The following is a 15,293-nucleotide window of genomic DNA, read 5'->3' as shown; positions in this document are numbered from 1 at the left end:
GGCAACCATCTGAACAGCCAGGTGCGACATTTGGCCTAGGGTGACCAGATGTCCCGATTTTATAGGGACAGTCCTGACATTTGGGGCATTTTTTTATATGGGATCCTATTACCCCCCATCTCGATTTTTCACATTTCCTGTGTGGTCACCCTAATTTGGCCACATACCCCTGGACTGAAGACACCCACTCCAAACAAATCCTGAGCACTTCTAAATTCATGAGTTCTCTCTTTAGAGAAAAATATATAGACAACACATCCAAACTGAAGTATTCCCTTCCATCTCCACCCAGTGCCTCAAGAAAGGACTACAGGGACAACAGCAGATAGCAACATTTCTTTCATCCATCCTTGTTGCAGAAATCCCAAAGGAAGGACAGCATATATGTCATAGGAAAACTCTAAGACTGTGGCAGCAACATCACAGGTGGCAGCAATGCCTCTAGGAGCTCAGTATGACAACAAAAACCTGTGTCTCCAGCCCAGTCTGAAGCTCAGAAGCAGACTAGTAACAAACCCTGTACGACTGTGCCAGTGAAGACAGCCTATGTGTCACTAGCACCTCTAAATTAGTTATGAAGTCAGAGGCGATTTCTTTTCAAGAACAGTCCATTGTAGTGAGAGAGGAGAATAGAAAAGAGAAGCTTTTCAATTTTTCCCCATTAGACAAGGAATTTTCTAAAATTCCTTGTGCTTTGTGCAACCAATTCATTTATTAAATCTTACATAACTAGGTAAAAAGAACAGGCATTATATAAAGTGCTTTGTAAACTAATCTGCAAAAGAAAGCCCTTTCACATCTGTTGGCTGCTAAGAATACTTCTGAGTCTTTCATTAGTCTAATTCTGTCTGGAGTTGATGGGATTATATGAAGGCATATGTAAAGAGCTTGGAAGATTAGCTTTTTCGAAACCCTTCAAAACTTCAGAGCAATGAGAATGAGGGATATGAAAGTTGTAAAGCAATTAAATTACTCCATAGACAGCAACTTTTGTTAAGGGGAAGGGGAAGTATTTTTTGGGAAAAACATTTGAAATGAAATTTGTATGGCTCAGGATGAGGGTTTTAAGAAATGTTCTCTCCTGAACAGACTAAACATTCTCACTAATAGCAATAGAAATAGAGCATATTCATGCTAACCAGTTGCTGCCTAATTTAAAATGGCTGTAGAATCTCTTAGTGCACTCACTTTTATCCCTCCAAAGGGGTGGTTACTTTCTGTCCGTATTAGCTACTATCACGGCCTTTGACTTTTTTTATTTCTTTTGAGCTAGATAAATTGTGGGTTTTTTTTCTTTTTCTCTATTTTTCTGAGATATCTTTTGACACATGAAATTGTTTAGTTTGAATGGGAGGAAATTATTCATATAGAATCCCAGACTGTTTTTTTAATTATAAACCTACAAAAGATACCTAGTAGAAAATAGGATTCTTAGCAAAAAATATATTTGTGTTACACATTGTACCATCTATTTTCTTTGAAAATGCATTTCTATATTGGGGTCATAATTTGAACAGGTGGTGCTGTTATTGTCTGATGCCCACATCAATCTCACCTGGCAGTAGCCCATTAAGACATCTGTGTAGGGAATGAGAAGGTGGTAATATTTGTGCATGTGGCTGAGCATGTTTATTGAAAATTCTAAAATCCTTTAGGCTTTGAACAAAGGAATCTAAAAATATGACAAACTATTTATTTATTTTCCAGTACATAAATCCCTATTTCTGCATAACTTAGTGTTTGACATCCAGTTGGGAAGTTTTTCACCAGTGCTTTAATGTTAATAATAGCTTATGCAGTGATATGAGAAGTTTCTGTCTAAAATCATGAAAGACACTAGAGGAATGTATTATAAAGTTAAGATATATAAATAAAGTAATTTTCCATATACAGTTAAAAGACTAGATTTGAAAATTTATATACAGGGCTTGGCAAATAAGATTTTATGCCATACTGTTTTAATAACATGATTGTAACTTACCAAGGTTTTAAAATATTTTATATATAGTAAAACAGTTGTACTTGTCTGCTTCTAATTGTATCATTCTGCCTGTCTAGCAAGTACAGGACTCAGATGTTTTACTGAGGTAAATATTTTTCTAGCAACAGCAAACTTGTCAGCATTGATCCATCTTTAGGTATAATAAATACTTAAACTCTCCATGAACTTCATGAGCTCTCTGTATTCATTTACTTTCTCTGAGCTTCAGTTCAGCTAACTTCTGCATTTCCTTATTTTTGGTGTCTTAAAAATATGGGCCAAATCTTCAGTTGATGTAAATTGGCATAACTTCATTGTCGCCTATGGAGCTATGCAAGAGTACAGCAGCTAGGGGGCTGGATCCAATGTCTATATTTAAATCCTTCAATGTATATTTGTTGGTCCATCTCCATTAAGACAAAAAAAGTACATGCTTGCTTTTGATCCACCCGAAACTTGTTACATTATGCCACTTTTTAAGAGCCTGGTTGAAAAGTTCAAAAGTCACTGGCACTCAAATGGACATTGAACACTAATATGAAGACTGAACATTTGTACTGTTTACATTTATGTTTTTTTTTCTTTTTAAAGAAAGGACCCTCCTGTATGGTACAGACCCAGTGCTTATGGACAGAGCCCTGAATGTCCTTACCTGATCGAGGGCTAAGGTGCTGGGCAGTATAAAAAAGGATACCATCTGCAGAAAGAGGTTGAAATTGTAGTTGGATGTGAGTCTTGTGTCGGATATGAAAGGAAGCAAATGACATCCACGATGATTCATTACTTCTGAAAGATGCATCGCTTATGGATAAGGCTGGAAAATACAGGAAGGAAAAATATCTTTTATAAAAAGGTTGGATTTTATTTAGTGGAGGGGAATCTGTCATGGTAGAACTGATTCTCTGTAGCCTTTTTACATTGTTCATAAGTGCAATATTTTCAGTTAGTCTCCTTCCACAAGACTAAACATAACCTGAGCACAGATTTGAAATCAATAGCAAGAGGATCCCATGCCATTTTATTTTTTTGGTACATTATTTTCAATAAGATGTCCAAGTCCATGGTCCTCATGGTGAAATTAATACATAATGGAAACTCCGTAGACTTCAGTGAAATTTAGGTATAATTTAAAAATCTTTTAAATGTTAAATATTAAGCTATTTTTTCCAGGAGTACAAATAAGCAATGCCTTCTTCCATATGCAGAAGCAAATTTTAATATAGGAATTTTTCTGACAATTAAAAAGTACTTTTGGATAATTACACTGAACCACTCTGTAGCTCAAATTATTCTACATTATACTGGCATGGAGGAGTCTCAGACAATACAACAGAAGATCTGATGTAGTCTTATGGACTGTACACAGGTCTGTTACTCTGATTTGTTATTGTCCTTAGTAGTCATCTTCCCTATGCCCACAATAAACATGGCTGGATCAACCGCTTTCACCCAGTTCTGTTTATGCTGCTCTAAACTGTTTCAGCTTTTCTTCCAGTGAAAAGATAGCCATTATTAAAAATTTGAGACATAATTAGGTTAATCATTGGACAAATCAGTATAATAACTTGAGGATCCCTGCTGTACAGATAGTAATAATGATATCTCACCTTGGTCTTTAGCTTCATACGTAGTTTTTTTTATAGGTTGTAGTTATTAACTTTGAGGAAATGCCCTCAATTTATCAACTAAATAATTCACATCTTTGTAACGATACAGAATAAATGTCAGGTTCTGATCCCAATTACACCAGAGTTACTTTGGATTTACATTGGTATAACTGTGATCAAAATCTGATCATCTCGGATTAATACATACAAACATATTAAACAAATGAACACGCCCCACGGCACAGATACCATGGTGGTAGACCTAGTATACAAATCTAGATAGAGTATATAGTTAGGAATATTTTTATGTCACAAATATAAAGTTTCTGGCCACTATACTAGAAAGATGACACCTCAATGATGAAGACATGCTCCCAAGAGTAGCAATTATTAGTTAATAATTAGCAGTAATAAAAGCTGCCAACCAGATTTAATATAATATATGCATTTAAAATACACCATGAAAACAGAAACAACCAGGAGTCCGGTGGCACCTTAAAGACTAACAGATTTATTTGGGCATAAGCTTTCATGGGTAAAAAACCTCACTTCTTCAGATGCATGGAGTGAAAGTTACAGATGCAGGCATTATATAATAACACGTGAAGAGAAGGGAGTACCTCACACATGGAGAACCAGTGCTGACAGGGCCAATTCAATCAGGGTGGATGTAGTTCACTCCCAATAATAGATGGGGAGGTATCAATTCCAGGAGAGGCAAAGCTGCTTCTGTAATGAGCCAGCCACTCCCAGTTCCTATTCAAGTTCAAATTAATGGTGTTAAATTTGCAAATGAATTTTAGTTCTGCTGTTTCTCTTTGAAGTCTGTTTCTGAAGGTTTTTTTGTTCAAGAATAGTGACTTTTAAATCTGTTATAGAATGTCCAGGGAGATTGAAGTTTTCACTTACTGGCTTTTGTATGTTACCATTCTTGATGCCCAATTTGTGTCCATTTATTCTTTTACGTAGGAACTGTTAGGTTTGGCCAATGTATATGGCAGAGGGGCATTGTTAGCACATGATGGCATATATAACGTAGACCTGCAGGTGAATGAACCTTTGATGGTGTGGCTGATGTGGTTGGGTCCTCTGATGGTGTCACCAGAGTAGATATGGGGACAGAGTAGGCAACGAGGTTTGCTACAGGGATTGGTTCCTGGGTTGGTGTTTCTGTGGTGTGGTATGTAGTTGCTGGTGAGTATTTGCTTCAGGTTGGGGGGTTGTCTGTAAGCGAGGACTGGCCTGCCTCCCAAGGTCTGTGAGAATGAGGGATTGTTTTCCAGGATACGTTGTAGATCATTGATAATGCACTGGGGAGGTTTTAGCTGGGGGCTGTACGTGATGGCCAGTGGTGTTCTGTTATTTTCTTTGTTGGGCCTGTCCTGTAGTAGGTGATTTCTGGGTACCCGTCTCGCTCTGTCAATCTGTTTCCTCTCTTTCCTACATGGGTATTGTAGTTTTAAGAATGCTTGATAAAGATCTTGTAGGTGTTTGTCTCTGTCTGAGGGATTGGCGCAACTTCGGTTGTATCTTAGGGCTTGGCTGTAGACAATGGATCATGTGATGTGTCCTGGATGGAAGCTGGAGGCATGTAGGTAAGTGTAGTGGTCAGTAGGTTTCCAGTATAGGGTGGTGGTTATGTGACCATCACTTATTAGCACTGTAGTGTCCAGGAAGTGGATCTCTTGTGTGGCCTGGTCCAGGCTGAGGTTGATGGTGGGGTGGAAATTGTTGAAATCCAGGTGGAATTCTTCAAGGGCCTCCTTTCCGTGGGTTTATATGATGAAGATGTCATCAGTGTAGTGCAAGTAGAGGAGGGGCACTAGGAGACGAGAGCTGAGCTGAATGTTGGCATACTGTGGGGCCATGCAGGTACCCATAGCAGTGCCACTGACCTGAAGGTATAAGTTGTCCCCAAATCTGAAATGGTTGTGGGTGAGGAACTGAAATTCATTTGCAAATTTAACACCATTAATTTGGGCTTGAATAGGGACTGGGAGTGACTGGCTCATTATAGAAGCAGCTTTGCCTCTCCTGGAATTGACACCTCCTCATCTATTATTGGGAATGATCTACATCCACCCTGATTGAATTGGTCCTGTCAACACTGGTTCTCCACTTGTGAGGTACTCCCTTTTCTTCATGTGTCATTATATAATGGCTGCATCTGTAACTTTCACTCCATGCATCTAAGGAAGTGAGGTTTTTTTACCCACGAAAGCTTATGCCAAAATAAATCTGTTAGTCTTTAAGGTGCCACTGGACTCCTTGTTGTTTTTGCGGATACAGACTAACATGGCTACCCCCGATACATGAAAACAGAGTACAAAAGGTAGAATGAAAGGCTATTAAAAAAATCTCCCTGTTCTGGAGTTTCTAGTCCTTGGTTTTACAATATGTAATAAATAGTAGTTTCCATTATCAGTTTAGTAAACAATCATCATGCTGGTTTTTGTTTAACAGTCACTCTTGTTTTTAAATATATGTTCTTTGCTTTCCCCAGGGTTTCAGAACTATTCTTCTGTTAGAAAAAATATTCACAGCCTGAATTATATGGAGAAGATCTATGTTGTAAGAGTCAACCCTATGTTTAAATATGTTGCTTTTCAAATGGAGACATTGGGGAAAGAGTATACAGATCAACTGTGTCTGGCTGTCAGTGTGAGGGACCCAGTTTTGCTTTGAGTTTAGTTCAGTCCGTCCTCCCTAGGGTGTCAGCAAGGACTGTGGATGCAAACGGCTCAACTCCAGGGGGTGGAGAGTTTCACTGCTATTTAGTATCCTCTTTTGGACAACTGCATTGAGGGGCTCTGGAAGCTGGACACAGACAGACCATATTGAATAAAAATGGCTATGATACAGGGCCTTTGAGGAGAGAGTGTATAAGGATGGAAAAGTAGTGATTTCAAAGGACCACACAAAGAACACAGAAGATCCATGATTTTTTATTTTTCAAAAAAGGAGTAGAATATTTCATTTTACATATCTTATGCTGACACTTCTGAGATAAGCATTTATTTCTATTAGTGTAAAATAAATTCTTTCTAATACAGCTAATATCCAGTCTCAGAAAATAAGCCATTCATGTCATCACAATGCAATTGGCCCCAACTAGCTGAAGTATTGGAGTGCTTCGGACCAACCTAAATGCTTGTACATTATCCTGTAAAATGAGCTACTGCATGCATGAAAATTATGTGATTTGACATATTCATGGAAATATGAACCCATATTGCTAAGATCACATGGCTTTAAGTATATTTGAGAACAGAGATGCTCAGGTTAGAGCTTGATGACATTTTTCAGACAACTCATTTGCAAACTGCCAGCACAGAAAAAAAATCAGTTATTTGCATAGCTCTAGTTTAGAATAACATTCCAGCTTTATAATAACATTATATTATAAAACTCTTAAGTCAAAAAATAAGACAATGTTGGTTCTTAAATTTATCTTAGGACAAAAGTATCATCATGTCAAATGCAGAACTGACTGACTGCTGTGTGCTTAGCAATGCACTTCGCCTATTTTTTTTCTGAGCTTTGAAAATAAGATGTTTGACTGGTGGGACTTAGTGGTAGCAGGATGATTTTTGTACTCAGCATACACGTTTGAGAGATATTTTAAACCAAAACAGCTAAGAAAAATGGACTTCTGTGTCAGTCCTTTCAGAGGCCAAGTTTCACAGGAATAGTGCTTTATCACAATATTGTTCTAATTAGGCCACCAAACATCTCATTATGCAGTTTAATTGCATTTAAAATAAGCACAATGGATATTTAAACAAACACTCCTGTTCCATACCAGACTATGTCTGTAGTTACCAGTAGATAGCTCAAAAAGTAGGTATCTAATGAAGCCAGCACATCTCTAAATGTTATAAAGAGAATTTAACTCTAAATCCCTCTAGACCAATTAGAGTTCCAGGAGCATGTTGTTGCTGCAACTACTATTGCTGAAGCACATTCTTCTTTCCCTTTAGTACTCATTATTATCTGTTAGGTTCCCTGTACTATGCCCTGTTGGCCAATCCTGCCATGCTCAGAAGTCCTGTCCTGTCCATTGCTATCGTCATTGAGGTCTCTAGGCGATTCTTGCAGCCCAATTCCCAGCAGGTGTAAACAGGGGGTGCTTAAGCACATTCCCAGCACACTGCCTGTGCAGTTTCATTGCAATAGCTTCCTCTGACAGCTCTTTGCCTCAGACCTATTAGCAAGGCCTCTTTCACTAGAATCTTCTCCTGACTCTTGCAACCTTTGAAGCGAGAAGGGTTGGAAGTGATATAATCATAAAAAAGATGGTCACACTGTGGAATCTTGTGTGAAATAAGACAAATAATTGGTAATGAGTTAGGCCCCATGCTCAAAAGAAGTGAACTGGAAAAAGACAGTTACCTTTTTCCGTAACATGTCCTTCGAGATGCATTGCTTATGTCCATGCAACTTAGGTGTGTGTGCTTGCCACATGCACCAGTGCCAGAAGTTTTTCCCCTCATCAGTATCTGTAGGGGACTGGCTCTGGTGCCCCCTGGAGTGGCGTGTATGCCGTGGTATAGGGGGTGCTGCCGACTCCCCCACCCTTAGGTCCTTGTTGCCAGAAATTCTGACAATGGAGAAGGAGGGTGGGTTGTGGAATGGACATGAGCAACACATCTCGAAGAACACCAGTTATGGAAAAAGATAACGGTCTTTTCTTCTTAGAGTGCTTGCTGATGTCCATTCAACTTAGGTGACTCCCAAGCAGTACTACTTGGAGATGGGTAGGAGTTCACGGATGCGTAGATTGCAACACAGCTCTGCTGAACCCAGCATCCCCTCTGGCCCCCCACTAAGTGATGGCATAGCCAGGGGCGGCTCTAGACATTTCGCCGCCCCAAGCATGGAGTCATGCCGCGGGGGGGGCGCTCTGCCGCTCGCCGGTCCCGCGGCTCCGGTGGACCTCCCGCAGGCGTCTGTCTGGTCTAGGGCCTTTTGCTCTTGAGGACGACCTTCTGGACCCCTTCCAAACAGGCCCGTTCCTCAGGGTTCAGCCACGCAACGTCCACACCATGAGGTAGAGGGACGCGAGATTTGGGTGCAAGAGTCGACAGTGATCCTGTGACAGCAGGTTTGGTCAGTTTGGCAGGGGCCACGGAGGGATTGCTGCCAAGCTCGACAGTGTCCAGAACCAGTGCGGGCAAGGCCACACCGGGGCGATCATGATAACCTGCGCCTTCTCTCTCTTGATTTTTGCTAGGACCTTGCTGATGAGCGGAATCAGAGGGAACGTGTACATCAGTCTTTCTGCGCATGGCAGGAGGAAGGCATCGGAAAGGAGCCCTGGCCCAGACCCCATCGGAGCAAAACCTGTGGCACCTCCTGTTCTGCCTGGTAGTGAACAAATCCACTTGGGGAGTTCCCCACTTTTGGAAGATCGTGCTGGCTACCTCCGGCTGGAGCACCCACTCATGGTGAGAGGAGAAGTCCCTGCTTAGGTGATCTGCTAGCGTGTTCTTGGCACCCGGAAGGTGACATTCTTCTAGATGGATTCTGTGGTCGATCCAGAAATTGCGGAGATGGAGTACCTCTTGGCAAAGGGCCAAGGATCGCTCTCCCCCTTGTTCGTTGATGTAGAACATCGAATCTATGTTGTCTGTCAAAACTCTGACCACTCTGCCTGACAGGTGAGGAAGGAAGACCACATATGCCCTGTGCACTGCCCTGAGGTCTTTGACATTTATGTGTAGTGTCATTTCCTCTGGGGAGCACATATCCTGGATCTGGAGGGTGCCAACGTGTGCCCCCCCAGCCAAGGTCCGAGGCGTCTGAAACCAACTTGACTGAGTGAGGAGTGCTGATGAAGGGAACTCCTTCCAGGACTTTCCCGGGGTTGGTCCACCATCGCAGTGAGATAAGTACCATCATGGGGATGGTAACAACCTTTTCCAGGTGATCCCTTGACTTAGAGTAGACCATCGCCAGCCATTGCTTCAGGGGTTGCATCTGGAGCCTGGCGTGGTGCACCACATATGTGCACATTGCCACGTGACCTTGGAGGCACAGACAAACCCTAGCGCTCGTCAGGGGAAACATGGAGACTTCTACGATGAGGTCTGTCAATGCCATGAATCTCTCCAGCGGCAGGAACGCCTTGGAGCAGGTCCAGTTGAGCATCGCTCTGATGAACTCAATCCTCCTTACCAGAACTAACGTGGATTTTTTGTTGTTTACGACCCGGCTGAGGCAACGGCAAGTGGCTAACATCCCTTTGGACCTGGGACCTGGAGCTGCCTCTGGTGAGCCAGTTGTTGAGGTACGGGTAGATCTGGACACCCTGATGTCTGAGTTAAGCAGCCACCACTGACATGCACTTTGTAAATACCGGTAGTGCTGTCGCTAGGCTAAATGGGAGGACCACAGACTGACAGTCGCTGGGACCTACTGTAAACCAAAGGAAGCGTCTGTGTCCCTTGAAGATAGCGATGTGAAAGCACACATCCTTCATATTGAGGGCAGCATACCAGTCTTCTGGATCCAGGGAGGGGATGATGGAGGCCAGGGACGCCATGGGGAACTTCAGCTTTGTTAGGAAGCGGTTCAAGTCTCGCAGGTCTAGGATAGGTCGCACACCACCATTGGCCTTGGGATTAAAAAGTAACAGGAATAGATCCCCTTGTTCCTGTACTCTGGAGGAACAACCTCCACTGCACCTAGCTGCAGTAACCCCTCTACCTCCTGCATGAGGAGACTCTTGTGAGAAGGGTACCTGAAGAGGGACGGGGAGAGGAGGTGGGAAGGAGGGTAGAAAGTAACTGAAGGGTGTAACCCCATGCCACAGTACTGAGGACCCATCAGCCCGATGTTATAGATGCCCATGTAGGGAGGAAAGGAGAAAGGTGGTTGGCAAAAATAGGGGAGAAAGGATCCTGGGAACAGTCCGGTAGGTCACCCTCGGGCGTACCCTCAAAATGAGTACTTGCCTGCCAGCTTATTGCAGGCCAAGCTCGACTGAGAAGCCTGCGAAGGCTGATGGCTAGGACACCACTTGTAGCCTCTGGATTTCTTATGGGGAGGCTCCTGGCGAGGGTGGCTCCCCTGGCCCTGAGGCTGCTGAGGCTTGAACAACTTGTGGGGAGGGCTGGGAACATACAGTCTCAATGTTTTAAGAGTTGTGCAGGATCTTTGAGGCCATGGAGCTTATTGTCCATCTGTTCTGCAAACATGGCTTGCCCATTGAAGGGAAGGTCTTGCATTGACTGCTGAGCCTCCATGGATGCACTGGAGAGGAGCAGCCAGGATGCCCAGCACATAGTGATGGCTGAGGCCAGAGTTCAGATGGCGGTGTCTGCCACATCTGCCGCTGCCTGGAGCATCACCCAGGCCACATTCATGCCCTCCTCTATGATTGCCCTGAACTCCTTCCTAAAAGCCTCAAAATTAGCCATAGGTTGCCAATATGTTAAAGTCATAGCGTTCCAGGAGGGCCTGATGGTTGGCACCGTCAACTGGAGACTAGAGGATGAATAAACCTTACACCCAAACAAGTCTAGTCTCTTGGAGTCCTTTAGTCCTAGGGGTAGCCCTGGGCTGACCTTGTCGCTCCCTGTGATTAACCGCCTTTACCACTAGGGAGTTGGGAGCAGGGTGAGTGTACAGGTACTCGTTGCCTTTGGATGGCACAAAGTACTTGCGCTCAGCCCTCTTGGAGATGGGGGGAAGGGACGAAGGAGTTTGCACAGGGCATTGGTGATCTTTCAGACCTCTTCATGAAGGGGCAAAGCCACCCTGGCCAGTGTAGTGGAGCAGAGGACATTGAAGAGAGAGTCTGAGGGCTCCTCTAACTCCTCCTCTAACCTGAAGACTCAGGTTGGCGGCGACCCTCTTCAGTAGTTGCTGGTGTGCCTTAGCGTCACCTGGAGGAACTGGGGGAGGGGGCCTCGTTATAGCCTCGTCTGGTGATGATAAGGAGGATGCTGGTTGTGGAGGACCCTACAGCACCATTGGTGACCCAGTGGCTTGCTCCTCTACTCCCTCTTGGACTTGCGGGGTCCTTGCGCCCAAGGCTTCGTGCACCAGAGGAGGGTGGGAGAGAGGCAGCTGGTCTCTGAGGCTCCAGACATCAAGCGGGAGGCCTGGATGAACCCCCACAGGTTCCATGCATACCACGGCGCTGGCCATTGTGCCTAAGGGCACGGGGCCGGTTTTGGTGCCGACAATGTAGCTGTAGCCGGAACTAGGGGCGAGAGATAGCTCAGTGGTTTGAGCATTGGCCTGCTAAACCCAGGGTTGTGAGCTCAATCCTTGAGGGGGCCATTTAGGGACTGGGGCAAAAATCTGTCTGGGGATTGGTCCTGCTTTGAGCAGTGGGTTGGACTAGATGACTTCCTGAGGTCCCTTCCAACCCTGATATTCTATGAACTATTCTATGAACTTGTCCCACCATCAGGGAACCTCGCTCTGAACCAGGGCTGGATCCTAAGTGGTTGCTCCCAGGTGACCAGGGCCCTTTGCCCCAGCCCAGAGCCTCCTCCCGCATCCTTAACCCCTTATCCCTGGCCCTAACCCACAGCCCCCTCCTGCATACTGAATCCCTCAGCCCCACCCCCAGTCTGGAGCCCCCTTCTGCACCCCAACCCCTCATCTCCAGCCCCACCCCAGAGCCTGCACCCCCAGCTGGACCCCTCACCCCAGCCCGGAGCCCCCTCCTGCACTCTGAACCCCCTGCCCCAGCCCCGTGAAAGTGAGTGAGGGTGGGGGAGAGCGAGCCACCAAGAGAGGGGGAATGGAGTGAGTGGAGGGCGGGCCCTCTGGGAAGGGGTGGTTCCACAGGGAAAGGGCAGGGCTAGGGTGTTTGGTTTTGTGTGATAAGAAAGTTGGCAACCCTATCTTGCCCCACTTATGTAAGTGCCCTACTCATACATCATAACTCCACCTCCATAAGAGGTGTAGGGCTTATGTCAGTGTAGTTAGGGCGACAGAGTGTCTATGTAGACACTGCCTTACATCAGCTGCTGGCTCCATGCTGGAGCCATGAAATTGACAAGAAAGCTGGGCAGCTAGAGCCCGGCTGCCCCTGGCACCCCATTCTTAGCTGGGCTGAGGCCTGCCCTGCTCCCCATTCCCTGCTTAGAGAGCCGAGAAGCCTGGGCAGCTGCCCCCTTCTTCTGGTGGGGTACGGAGAGGTGAGAAGTCCAGGCGCTGGCTGCCCCTTGCTCCTGGTGGGCAATGGGGAGGTGAGAAGAGCTGGGAGCAGGGAGCTGAGAGCCCAGGAAGTGCACTACTGAGAGAAAGAGGATAGTGCGGACATGAGCCACCATAGTAGTTCCATAGTGCCTGTAAGGCGACCTAACATAGGTTGACTTAAATCTGTAGACATGTCCTAAGTCATTCCTTGGGCCAACTGACTGACTTTACAGTAACTGTGCTGTGAGGAACAAATAAGTAAGGAACTCAGGATTTGGCCCTATGCTAATAAGACATGAGCTATTTCATAGCCAGGCCAGCAAAGTGATAAACCTTGTCTAGTTTCCAAATTTAAACACCGCCGTAAGATAAATCATTTAATAGATTTCAATCATAACTTAAGGTATATGGGTCAGCTGGGATAAATATGGTGCAGGGCTATGTAAATTCTGGCTCAGAGTCATTGATCCTGATGGGAATCAGGTGGTGCGATAATACTACCACCATCCTTCTGAGTGCATGTTAGCTGGTCACAGCTTTAATTCTCCTTGATGAGATCATTGAGAGAGGTGCTAGATCAACATAACTACATTTCTGCCAGTGTAGCACCCATGGTCACCTTGGTATGAAGGAGGTTACAACTGTTTTGCCTTTCACCAGCCTCCTTTCCACCACCAAGGAGTTTATGTATGGTATTAAACCATAACATGAATTTAGCCCGACATCAGCAATTTATTCTAGTTGGCACTATAAATTATATAGAGGTGTGGGGTTTTTTTTAAATAAATAGGTGTTTTTTTTAAAAATAAATGCATGTTTTTTCCACATGTCCCCTCTGTGAATACTAAATGTACTGGGCTAGTGATGATAAATCTGAAAGTTTAGATGCTTTTTCTTTGTAGACAAAACTTAAAAGTGTGTTTTATCCTTAGAGAGCACGATTGCCATAGCAACCATGCAGAGGTATTTTTTGGCATGTTACCACCAGGTTTCAAAAATCTCCAGTGAATCATAGAGCTTGATTGGACCAGTGTTGCATGAATTACTAAGAGAAACAATACTTACTATGTCTCAAAATAACAAGTAAATAAGTGCCCGCAGTTACATTTTTTAAATGATTGAAATGCATCGGAACAGAAATACAGTACTGCATTCCTCCAAGTCCAAAATAGTCTGCAGATTCAGCACTTAGAAACAACTGTGCCATCAGAGAAGCACCCTCTCCCCCTCCCCCATTTTTATATATATTTTTAAGCATTTTTTGAAGACATGTACTGTACCATATATATATATGGTACAGTACATGTCTTAAAAAAAGCATTTGTTAGACTAAAAATCATGGGCCATCTTCAAAGTAATCATGTTAGGGATTAATTTGGCCTAATATAATAATACACGTAAGAAGATTTGGCGTGTGTTTTTTAAAAGAATGCCTTTATTTTAATAAATCTAAGGATTTTAAAAGTCAAATATTAATTTCACCGGTTACTCTGTTCTTTCATTCGAGTCATTCAACTTGGACAATGAAAACGGACTAGCTAGTTGACCTTTGGTTCCTAGCCATTTTGATCCTCAGGTTCTCATGCATTAGCACAATTTTGTAATGTTTTGGTTGCAAACACTGTAGGAGAATGATGAGCTAGCTTAGAACTGCATGTGAGCTGACAAACATGGCCAGTCCACCTTGTGATTGTTGTCTATTTCATTTATTTATCAGGGAATCCTTTTACTGGTTGGGGGAGTATTTGAGCATGTTAAGTCAGGTGTGCAGCAATGCAAGATACAGGTTGGTTGTCTTTTCCTCATGAGCAATGCAGACAATCAGTGTTTGTAGCTGTGGAGAGTTAAGAGACTGTTACATAGATAAACAGTCACTTGTTAGCTGAACTACTTTGATTCCCAAAATAGCATTATCCTTCCATTATGCTTCCTTGAAACGAAAGAAAATGATTTTAATTGATTTTGCAAAAGCACCTGATCAAGCCCTTTAAACACCTATTATGATAAATAGTAATCTTCCCATGAGCCCAGTTACATTGTACAGTACATGAAAAAAATTAGTATGTGTATGTCTATATGTGGATCTGATCACCATTGCATCTGAGCGTACTGACCACAACGTACAGTCCAGTAATTTCCCTGTAAGGGTAGCAAATTGCTGAACAAATCTGGATTAAAGTTTATATGTTTTGTGAATTTTTTTTTAAAAACCATATACAACGGTTCTCCAATACTGCCATCTACAGTGTCTTTGACATATTACACCATTGGCACCAAAACAAAGTATCAGGCACTACAACCAGGTAACCTGCTAATACGTTCTGAGCGTACAGCTCCCCCCACTCTTTTAAGAATCTCCTAAACTGTGTCTAAATTATAGACTGTTTGGCTGGGTACCCAGAGGAATTCCAACAGATCAAGACAAATACTACAGTTCAGCACTCCTATAGCTTTGTCAGAGAAGCATCATTGTGTTTTCCCACTGTTTCCACTCCAAATTACTTTGGGCCAAGTAGCCTAAGTGGTTTAAACAGCACTACTCATAT

The 15,293-nt window shown here is 43.6% G+C and overlaps 1 protein-coding gene across 1 annotated transcript in view; it reads right to left on the bottom strand.

The window, feature by feature from the left end:
* Nucleotides 1-15,293, bottom strand: part of LOC120401167 (protein eyes shut homolog) — an 83,101-nt gene that overhangs the window by 11,480 nt on the left and 56,328 nt on the right. The window contains exon 5 of the mRNA XM_039530825.1: nt 2,634-2,795. Coding sequence (XP_039386759.1) covers nt 2,634-2,795 — 162 coding nt within the window. The remainder of the gene's footprint in view (nt 1-2,633; nt 2,796-15,293) is intronic.

Source organism: Mauremys reevesii, linkage group 3 (genome assembly GCF_016161935.1).
Source record: "Mauremys reevesii isolate NIE-2019 linkage group 3, ASM1616193v1, whole genome shotgun sequence".
NCBI classification, from domain to species: domain Eukaryota; kingdom Metazoa; phylum Chordata; order Testudines; family Geoemydidae; genus Mauremys; species Mauremys reevesii.
The sequence above is the reverse complement of the archived record's forward strand: the minus strand, read 5'-3'. Positions and strand labels throughout refer to the sequence as shown.